The following is an 11423-nucleotide window of genomic DNA, read 5'->3' on the forward strand; positions in this document are numbered from 1 at the left end:
GTCTGTTTAGATGTGTTGTCATAATGATCTAGGATAGTGTTCCTCTAAGCCATCCCCCCTCTCCCCACCCTTTGAATTGGAGAAACCTTATCTTTCTCGTAGGTTCTAAAGAACTCCTTTCTGGTACCGTTTGTGCTGTCCATGGGGGCCATGGTTTTTATGTCAATACCAATTTGGTTTTAGTGCTTGTATCTTTAAGATGAATTGATAATTTGGTCATCTTGATATTATATTAAATCTAGCAAGAATATTACAATTCAACTTGAATTAGTCTAGAATTTAAAGTAATCCGAGGTTTTGTTTTTTTTTTTTTTTGGTCCAGCTATTTGGGCCCCATCCATCCTCTCCAGACTATCCAAGTGGAACATATTAACCTCTCCAGGGTGCAGCAGACACGGCCAAGGTTTATTTCCAAAGCCCAGTTTATTCTCCAGGGGTGGGACAGAACATCCCTAGCCCAAGGATATGTTACTGACAACAGAATTTGACACACACACACACACACACACACACACAAACACACATACACAGTGACAGTGGGCAGGAGTCAGAGCTACCAGATTGGCTCACAGTCTATCCGTGTGGACAATTTTCCCTGTTTGGATTGAAACTTTTCATTACTCACACCTTTTGCCCTTGTGACTTTGACCAGTTAAGATGTTTATGGGATGTGGTGGCACAGGCCATTAATCCCGGCACTCAGGAGGCAGAGGCAGGTAAATCTTTGTGAGTTCCAGGGCAGCCTGGTCTAAGTGAATTCCAGGACAGCCGCAGTCACTATCCCAAAGACACAAACACACAAGAGACAAGGAAGCTAGGTTCAGGCACCCAGCTTGGACACCCATATTCCTCCTTCTGCCTAGAGATCTGCATGTACCATTGTGGCTCTGTAGGGTGAGCTGTTGTTATCAGCAGGCTAGGGAGACATGGCCAGCCACACACCTAGTCCAGGTTATCCTTGCAGCAACTATCAAACAAAGAATTCGTGCTTCTGACTCTGGCCTCTTTGCCTGTCCACCAAAACTTTAGAGTATCAAGAGCAGGTTATGAAAAGAAATGGCAAAGCTCAAAGGCCGGGAGATTTCTCCTCAAAGGTTCTTCAAGAAACACAAGTGTCAGAAGGATCCCATATTCTCTGGTTGCTACAATGTGTCCTACTGCGACAGGGCAGGGGTTGGAGACACTGTGTACAACCTACTGTGATTCTGAGGAATGGACAAATGTATTCCAGATCAAATGATAATGTTAAAGACAAACAAAATAATCTAGACAGGATATTGCTGTGTAGTTCAGGCTAGCCCACTTTGCATTCTCTTGTCTCAGCCTCCCATGATGCTGGATGACACGCATGTACCTCCAGGCTCAGCTAAAGTCTGGTTTCTTGAAGATAAACTTCCATGAACTAGAATCACTTTTTTTTTTTTTTTTAGATTTATTTTATGAGTACACTGTCTTCAGACACACACCAAAAGAGTGCATGGGACCCCATTATAGATGGTTGTGAGCCACCATGTGATTGCTGGGAATCTAACTCAGGACCTCTGGAAGGTCAGTGCTCTTAACTGCTGAGCCATCTCTCCAGCCCTCCCCGGCCACTCTTAATAGTATAAGGAGCCTTTTAGTACTGCTTCCTGGAGAATCATACGAGACTCGGAAGTACTTTAATTCACATTTTAATGTTTGAAAACTATGTTAACACTGCATTTATAGAACATAACTTCTTACATTTTTTTTTTTTATTTATACCACACCCGAAGGAAAAAAAATACCCAACTTTATGTGACAGACAGTGAACGGGCAGGTTTTGTTACCTGTGGTTCACTTTGGATGCCCACCCGAAATCACTTACAAGGTTTTTACATTAGTAAAATAGTGGTGTGCTACATGTACTGAGTCAGATGGGGATCTAAGACACACTGGTCTCTAGAGACTGCACTGCGTACCGACGAGTACAATTCAAGTGTGTGGGGGAGGGGGGAAACAGACGAAACAGTCTAGGTTGGCATCAACACTAAAAGGCAGACATGCAAGACCTTCAAAAGCTTAAAAATAACAGACGTTCTCCTTCAAATCCGTGCTCATATTAATGTTCAGTTCTCCCCTCAAGGATCCCAAAGTTTGGGAAACAGCAATTCCACTTTGGAAAAAAAAAAACCGAAACCAACCCCTCCCTAACTTCTGTTTTCACAAATTCTATGCAATAGCATCAACTGTGAAAAAACATAATGCAGAGAAAAAATTCTCATTTTGGGCATGTCTGTTTCTATATGACAATGATTTTTTTCTCCTAAATCATCTTTATCTTTAGCATCTAGACAACAGATAGTAATACCAGCATAAGAAATCGAGAAATCAAGAGTATTTTCCCCAGACATTTCTCTTTTTTCCCCCCAAACAATTAAGGTTTTTGGCTCCAGATTTACACTGACAGAACTATGGGAAAGAAGGTAAAATTCTACCTCCCAAACAAACCACTAACATATCTGAGAACATGTATTTCTTATATGCAGAATACTAGTGACCTCTATTTCTGTGTGGATCAACACCTGCAAAAATATACAGCCTCCTATGTATTTACAACATATTTACATACAAAGGAAGGATTCCTAAAGTGAGTCTCAGCTGCATAGATTCTTCACGCCTGTGTACAGGTAGGCCCAGTGCTTTGCGCTTCTTCCTCGGGAAAGCCCAAAGGCACCTGCATCCAATGGAAATCAGCATTGTTCCCCAGGGACCCACCCCTTCAGACTTAGCATTGCTTTCAGTCATTAACCACATCCTCACTTGAAGCCCTACGTCTTTTAAACCAGCAATTCACTGCGTTTTAGCGGACTTCTGTTTCAGGAGTCTCAGACCTGCAGTCTTGAGAGAGAAACATTGTAACATTGCAAAGTAAGAGTGCCTGGATGCTCCCTTGAACAGGCAGTACCATTCTCAAAGCCTCGCCCATTCTAATCCGACTAACGGAGGCTCTGCTCTCAAGTATAAACCACACAGATGACCACACCTCCCCCTCTGCCCTAGGCCAACTAACCTGCTCCGAGACAGTCCAGGCTCTGTTCCCCTTGCAGCTCCCTCAGCAGTGCAGACCCGGGACTAGAACACTCCGAATATCAATATTTTCCATTTTGCAGCGCTGGGACTGAACTCTAGCCCACCTTGGACACGGTCCCCTGAAAACTCTTCAGTGCCCTTAGAGCTGCATTTACAAAAGGCATTTTTTAAAAAAATTACCTACATTTTCTGAAAGCCTCAATTGGAATCTTCACAGCTGTAAGAAAATAGACTAGTGCCTCAAGCTGGGTTCCCTAAAGTGCGAGCACCCCAAGATCCACTCATACCCCTGCACTGCATTTGCAGCAGGAAAGAACACAGATAGCAGGGGCTGCACACGGTGCCCCCCCTTTCCTGAACCTGCAGACACTGGCTGGGGTCCTTTTCTACCCTACCTGGCTCTCATTCCTCACCCCGGGAACCGATCACCTTTTGCTGGTGGAGAGAGCTTAGAGTGGTCTCCAAGCTTGATATCACCGTCTCACCTGGAGGCTAGACCTGAGACTTACAGAGGACAGCTCGCTTTATCCACTGAGTCAGGGGGGCTGACAATTTGCTGGTGAGTCTGCAGATGAGGTTCATGCTGCTATCTTGAGGGTGCAGTTTGAGACAATGAGAGTGCCGTGTGCTGGCCCCAAAGCTGGTACCTGGGAGAGCTATGAAGTTAAAACTGCAGGCAAGGAGGGGAACCCTAAGAACCCCTCTTCTTTGATCACCATCCTACACTCACGGTTTTGAACTTAGCCCCTCTAATCTTGGGGGGGGGTGACTTGCTACAGGCCATTGTGGTGGAGCCCTGACCCCACTGTCCAGCAGGTGATCTGTGGCAGAGAGGAACAGTCCAGATTCCACAACAAGCAGTGGGGGCCTAGTGATTCCAACACACCCCACCTCCAGTCTATCTGGGAACTTGGCTCTTCCGAAGTCCTGTCACTCCATTACAGCTCCACATTCTTTTCCAGCTGCCTGGGGGCCTAACTGCCACATCTAATCCAATGAAGAAAAATCCATTCCAGGTTAGAGCTTTGGAATATGTTCTCCCTGTGACCAGGCCTAAAAGAGTAGGCTTTCCTACCCGCACACGCTCTGAAAACTCTACTTCTAAACAAACAACACTAATCTAGGAATCTACAGTATTCTGTGTTACAAGAACCAGAGAACAGTTCTAAACCCAAAGTATGAAACTGGCCCTGGGTCAACAGTGCGGAGAGCCCGTGTGCTGAAGGAAAACTCGGTTTCCCTTGGCGAAGGCCTACTATGCTTGAGTCTACTAATTTAGCAGAAAAGGATCTGTTACATTTGACTGTGCGGTTGAATGCTACTTAACATCTGTGATACAGGTAATGTTTTGGCTGCCAGTTCATTATTCTGAATGAGAGCAAGAACAGTCCACTCTACAGTGAATACCACAGAAACTATGGAATTACTCGGTGGCACCTAACAAATGACAGTAAGATCCCTTATATTCAAACAAACTCAGGTACACATACAAGAGGTTTAAAAAAAAAAACAAACAACCCACATATCACAGAGATCAACAACAATGTGCTTCCTGCAAATAAATATACTGTAAATGATACATTAGTTTTACCAACACAAAATCCAGAGGTCCAAAAAAACAAACAAACAAAAAAATCACAACACATCCCAGAGTTAGTGCGTTTTTGGATTCACTTTGCAAATGTAAAACTGAACTGTTACAGATTAAGGGGGAAACCAGCGGGTGGGGGGGGGTGCAGCTTGCAAACTGAACTGATGTATTTCTTTTTTTAAACAGTGCAAACAGAGCTACAAAGGTTGGCCGAATCGTCTGTCATTTCCCGTGACATGGAAGGCGTTCGGGCAAAGGGTAGAGGCAGTTGTGGGTTTTACCTTTTCCTGTCTAGGACTCGTGGTCAGCTGCCTGAATGAGGAGGACAGAATTCTGGAGCAGTATGAGAACAAATGAAGCAATGCAGGAAATGGATTTTCCTTCTTCCCCAGGATCATGGTGGCAGGCGCTCTGATGCCTACCCTGTCCGCGGGACTTCAGTGTGGCAAGGGACATCTCTGCGTGACTCTTGTGAGATTCCTGAAAACCTCTGGGGATGTCAAGACAGGAGGAATAGCGTCTATAGCTAAATGTTTGGGCCTCCTCTGTCAGCTTCTACTCACCCCCAGATGAGAAATCTGTGCTCAGTACATATTTGGATCTGAGGCTTTCAACCAGGATATAACTGGCTGCAATTCGGGCCATTTGCAGAGAGTGGCCACCGTGTGTGTGTGCGCCTCACCGACTGTAGCTTAGCTATGGGCAGCCACAGGTATCCCCATCAGTAGGGCGTGATGAGCTGCCATCTCTGAAACAGTTTTCAGTCTCCTTGAAGTTTCCCCTCTGCTCCCCTTAGGAGGGGCTGGGGAGAGGTCGGGCAACTTCGCCCTCTTGCCTGGGGCACATGGGACAGGCATAATGGGACAAAAGGGAACACACAGCGACTTCAATCGTCCTCCACTAAGCCTCTCCCAGGAGAGACTTACTTTCAGGACTGGATGGAGAGTTAATGGAGACTAGAAATGAGGCTTATTTAAGGTACAAAAATCTCCTATTTGTAGTAACCTAGATTTATAGATATAAAACAAGTCTTTCAAAGACTCCATTAAAGTAAAGTACCCAGTATAAAACAGGCTGACCTATCCCAGACCATACTTAGGTCCATGTTCATCTCTGTTACAGAAAGCTGGTGGACATGACTCGATGCTGCCGGGCTTATAAACTAGCAAATCATTTCCCCCTTCAACAATAGGGGTGTGGGCTGAAGGTGGTCCGGCTAAGGAGTACATCCTTAGGCATTTGGGCAGTCTCATTTGTCATCATGGGAACCAAGGGACCCCAGGCAGGTGACTCAGCCTAGAGTAACTGTGATGCCAGATGCCAAGGGGAAAACAAAGCTTCGTTCCTGAGATCTTCGGAGTGTTTTAATATATAATTAATATATATACAGAGGCGCCGTGCCCAAGCCTCCCAGGGAATCGCTCCATGTGGGAGCAGGATGGAGTACCAGCAGCCCTCGGACAGTCCACGTCGGGTGATCAGAGCTGCCTCAAATATTGGGCATGCTCAGATGCAGCCATGGCACGCAACCTGTCTTTCAAAAGGATTATCCCTGTGTGCTATGTTAACCAAAATAGGCAAATTATTTATGAAACCTTTTTTTTTTCCTGAAACCTTATTTTTTTTTCTGTAAAGCAAAATAAATATATACAATTCAAGATTAATTTCTCTTCTTCTAAAAAGATACAGACAGCGTGAGCGGAGCGTCAGGTTAGGAAAACGATTTCAGGAGCTGGATATCTAACAAGTGAAGACAACTGCTGATTGTGTTTCCAAAGTTCTGAGAGAAAGAGGGAGAGAAGGGGAGAGGGAGAGGGAGAGGGAGAGGGAGAGGGAGAGGGACAGAGACAGAGAAGCCACAACAGTGAGGAGAAGGGAGGAGAACTGTGGGAAGGGCTGGACAAGATGGCGGCACGAAATCTGGAGAAGCGGAAATCCACGGTCCCAAAGCGTAGGTCCCGAGAGGACGCGGGTCCTTCTAGAAGCAGCGAGTCTCTGTGTGGCAACTCGAGAGGAACCCTGTGCATTTCTGTTTCTGTAAACTTGCAAAAGAAGTGGCGGAGGGCTGCTGATGGGGGCTGGATGGGTGTGGGTGGATGCTGGGTGTGGCTGCTGGCTTCAGTGACCTTCGTCGTTGCCGGTGGAGCAAGCCCAGTCGTAGATGACCAGAGGGATGCTGATCAAGGAGAACAACACCCCCAGACCCAAGAAAAGGGCCGCCTGCAGCAAGGAGACACGGGTTATTTCCAACACGGCAGACCTTTCCCCGCGCACCGGGGTAGAGTAGAACCCTCCACCCTCCTCCATAGTATCGCTTGGTATTTGGAGTTCGTTGTGACCGTGGCTGAACTTTCAAGACTCTCTTCTAAAACTGGGTGCATGTCATCCTGCACAATGGGCAAACAGCAAGCAGCTCTGGTTCTTTACCTTCTGCTCTTGACTTCTGGGTCACCTCAGGTGGTCTGCATGCCACAAATGACTGGGTCTCCTTAGGAGCTCCTCTACAAAGGTCACAACCTAATAAGCTGGATGTGGTAGTGCGTGCCTTTAATATTGGCATTTGGCAGGCGAAGGCAGGCAGATCCCTGTGAGTTCCAGACCAGCCTGGTCTATATGGGGTTCCAAGTCAGTCATGGGTAGAGTTACAGAGTAAGAAAGACCCTGTCTCAAAAAAGAAAACCAAAACCAAAAAAAAAAAAAAAAACCCAAAAACCAGAAACTCACAAAAGCTTTGGGAAACCTAGCCAGCTCGTTTTGTTAGCCATTACCTATCAATCCACATCATCACCAAGAAACCAACATCTCTGCTTGTAGAAGTGAGGTATATGCTGATCTGATCTCAGGGTATTGGCAGCAGGGCAAAACTAAGTCATTGGAAAGAAAGGCCGATGAGGGCCACACGTGGATCTGGCAGTCCAGCGCCTGGGGGACATTAGTGTGCACACCCACTTCAACTTGAATACGTTTCCCATAAACTTTGTGAGCTGGGGCTGGGGGTTCATGAGAGCCAGGGGCTTAACTGGAAACTGGAAGGGAGCGAGAGCTAAGGAAACAGTGGTCAATGGTGTGGCTAGTTGGTCTAACACGCCACAGTCCCTGGTCGACAAGAGCGCCTGTCTAGTGCTCTTCGGGAGACTCAGTTTTATTATGGGAGGGGCTGGATAAGTCTACAGAAGTCGTGGGCAATAGACCTCCACTAGTTGCAGCTTCGGTAGTAGTTGGGGAATGTCCTGCCCTGGGACCTGTTTCTCATGGCTTTAAGGATGATTCTCTTGGGGAACTAAGGTTCTACCAGCATTGATGATCCCTCTCCCAAGTGCACAGCGAACCATCTGTCCTGCCTGCTCCTCTGCTCTGGGTCCAGAGACTAAGGTGGCACGTGTGTCATGTGACTGCAGTGCCTACGCTCTCTGGGAGGCAGCTGAGAAGCCTTCTCCTCAGCCAAACAAAATGGTTCTCCAGACCAGACCAAGCCACTTTATCCCAATTCCCTCACTGTCCAAGCAAGACAAGATGCCCGTGAACTACAGCGGATCCACAAACAATCCCAATATACAAAGGTGGTTCTGAACCACATCTGCTTGTTTCAAATCATAAAAAATACACTGCCTGTGTCCTGGGTTGTGAGATGGTGAGCAATCACTTCCTATCTTGCTAAAGGCAAGGCACTGTTCTACAGAGACTGGAGTATAAACATCCACTCTCCTAGCCATGCCCTGGGTGAGAACACTGGAAAAGCTACTGGGAGGGATGGGAAGGGTTCTGATCTGAAGCTGTGGGTTTCCCAAGGGGAGATGGTTTACTTGCAAGTTTAGATGGGGAACTAATCAGAAAAAATTAAGAGTGGTCTGGCAAGAGACATACCCAAATTCTCTGAGTGCCTTTATCTCCGTCCTGGTTTGTGATTTTCAAATAAAGGGACGAAGGAAGAATGAAAATGAGCATATTAGCAGACGTGACTCCTGTAAATTAAGAAAACAGTTGTTCAGGGCCGTTATTGGAGAGTGCGAACCACAAAGAGCTTCTGGATGCTGTAAAAGGATCGTACAAGCCATACCTACGACTCCAAAAATATCCTTCATGGAGGGAATGAAGATCACCAACAAGTTGATAATCACCAGGAGTATGATGGTCACCAAGACATGGCGGCACAGATGGAACTTTGTCTTCTTGGCCAGCTCAAATAACGATGATCGAACCTGCAGCAAAAGCAGAGATTCCAGACGGGCAGGCTGACCTCCACCCTCAGAAGAAGACCACTTGTTGGCGCATGGAATTCCTCAAGTATCTTCTCAATGCTCGGCAATCCCTTACTAGTTTGAGGTTATGGGGCCTTGACCCCGAGCCTTAAGATCCTCATATATGAGATAGCAAGTTTCCCTTTGGGTTCGGTAATTTCCACTGGAGTGGTCTCTATGGTAAGATAGGACTGAGTAGTCTTGTAAAAACAGAACAGTGGAAGATCAGAATGCAGACCCTGTCTCTAGAAGCCACACTAACTCAAGGATCCCACTTGCTGTCTAAGAGCGTAGAGGCTGGGGCTGAGACAAGTGTTGATGACCAGAAAAGCTACCTGTGGCAGGCTTTCTCTGAACAGGATCCTGAACTCAGAGAGAACATCCAAAGTCCGGTGTTTCCCCTATGACTAGAAGTTTCCTTTACTTACTGTGAAAAACAGCACAGGCACTGTGAGGATAACGGCCACGATGACAGCCAGCCGCACGGTCAGGATGAGAATGTCACCTGTGCTCTGGTACTTGTGAAGGAGGTCTGACTGCACCTTTTCTGAAATGAGAGGGAGTCAGTGGGGTTTTAAAGGAGACCCTCAAATTGCTCAACGACCATTCACCTAAATAAGCAAGACTCTGTAACAGCCAGGAAGGTGTGCTGGCTGGTTTGGTGTCACCTTGACACAAACTAGAGTCATCAGAGAGGAAGGAGCCTCAGTTGAGGAAATACCTCCATGAGATCCAGCTCTAAGGCATTTTCTCAATTAGTGTTCATTGGGGGAGGGCAGGTAGTACTGTCTCCCTGGGTTGGTGGCCTTGGGTTCTATAAGAACGCAAGCTGAGCAAGCCATGAGGAGCAAGCCAGTAAGCAGCACCCTCCATGGCCTCTGCATCAGCTCCCGCCTCCAGGTTCTTCCCTTTTTGAGTTCCTGTCCTGACTTCCTTTGGTGATGAACTGCAATGTGGAAGCGTAAGCTGCATAAACGAACCATTTCCTGCCCAACTTGCTTTTGGTCATGATGTTTTGTTGAAACAATAGAAACCCTAAGACAGAAGGCACGGTTTTGAAGGTTTTGAACAATCTGTACATTCAAAGAAGTGTCCACAGGAGCCATGTGCTATGAGCTAAATGGGATTTGAAGTTCCCAACAGAAGAAGCTGTCTACAGTGGGAAGCTTCGTTTGTATAAACGAAGATGTATAGGGGAGCATGAAGCCCTTGCTATCTGCCTTTTCACACTGGAAGCTCATACCAAATAAAGTCAGACTCCCTGAGGGAACCTTGGGTCACAGAACCCTCTTTCCTTCCAACCTGCTCCTTCTTCTAACTCTACTTCCTGCTCCTCCTTCTAAGTCTACTTCCGGGGTCAAGCAGCAGGCAGGCTAGCTCGGCCCCCATCAGAAACTCTTCCCTTGGGTCCAGTTCTCCCACAGATACATTAGTATCTGAACGGACTTCCATTTTCCTCAACTCACAACTATACAATGTGTCATTTCAAAGGCAGTGGATACAGGGAGGGAAGCCTAAGGAGGGAGTGAGAATGCTTACTCTCGAGGAGCCACTACCCACCCCTCACAACTCTCCTCCAGAGCTTCTCACTGCCAGTCTCAAGGTTGTGGGCAAGAAATTTAGATTGTGACCACCGCCCCTGCCCCCCACCCACTGCCCCCCATCATGGTGCCATTGGCTTCCGAAAAAGGACTGGAGGCTATAGTTAAAAAAAAAAAAAATCTCATTAGATCGAATTTTTCTTTACTCAAAATGCATTAGCCACCTATAAATAGCTGGGATTTCCCCCTCTAACCATATAAACGGAACCTGGGTCCTGCTACCGTTGAAAAAAATGGACTCATAAACTTGAACAAAGTCACTCAGGCCACAGATGCAAAGTCACTCGGGCCGCAGAGGCTAGCTCTCTCTTCTACCCTCCCCATCCAGCCCTGCGATACAGGAAACCCCAGAACGGTGTTTTTATAAAAACAGGAAAGGTGATGGTTACCAACTCATTTGTGCTGTCCCAGATGCGTATGAAATCAATGACCTTCCCGCAGGCTAAATGAACCTGTCAATCTGTTTAAATTTTAGATTACTCTATGGTGAGGGGCGAGCCCTAAAGAAGCATTCAGTAGAAAGGATAGTAGAATCTATTTAAACAGCTCTCAAAACTGTAGGGCCAGGGGTGAGAAGCAAGCCCCTGGCAGGGAAGGCCAGAGGCCGTCCTGACAGGGCCTGCGGCAGGAACGGGAAGCGCTTTCTCTCTCAACTTTCGCTTCTTCTCTATGTCATCGCTTCGCTTCCCTGCAGGGCACCGAGTTCCGGCGAACAATTAGGTGCTTTATTTTTAATTAACGTTGATTGTCATGAGTGTGGGCTCCGCTCTTTCTCACTTTCAGTGTGTCTCACTCTCTCTCTCTTCTATTAATGGAGTCTGACCCAGTTTGCAGTGTCAAGTAGGAAAAGCCTTCTCCGATGTCGTTTTAAATTTCCCTAAGATGGCATGCTTCTAAAATGCAATTTCTCTGAAGAACAAAGCTCCGTGGCGGGGGGGG

General features: G+C 46.7%; 1 protein-coding gene across 4 annotated transcripts in view; it reads right to left on the reverse strand.

Annotated features, from left to right (window-relative positions):
• Positions 1-1657: 1657 nt before the first annotated feature.
• Positions 1658-11423, reverse strand: part of Slc38a1 (solute carrier family 38 member 1) — a 72610-nt gene continuing 62844 nt past the window's right edge. For all 4 annotated transcript variants that reach the window (XM_021216812.2, XM_029548035.1, XM_029548037.1 and 1 more), the window contains exons 13-16: positions 9312-9430; positions 8703-8844; positions 8510-8607; positions 1658-6865 (exon numbers count right to left, since the gene is read on the reverse strand). In XM_021216812.2, coding sequence (XP_021072471.1) covers positions 6764-6865; positions 8510-8607; positions 8703-8844; positions 9312-9430 — 461 coding nt within the window. In that variant the 3' untranslated portion in view covers positions 1658-6763. The remainder of the gene's footprint in view (positions 6866-8509; positions 8608-8702; positions 8845-9311; positions 9431-11423) is intronic.

This window comes from Mus pahari, chromosome 17, assembly GCF_900095145.1.
Source record: "Mus pahari chromosome 17, PAHARI_EIJ_v1.1, whole genome shotgun sequence".
Taxonomy (NCBI): Eukaryota; Metazoa; Chordata; class Mammalia; order Rodentia; family Muridae; genus Mus; species Mus pahari.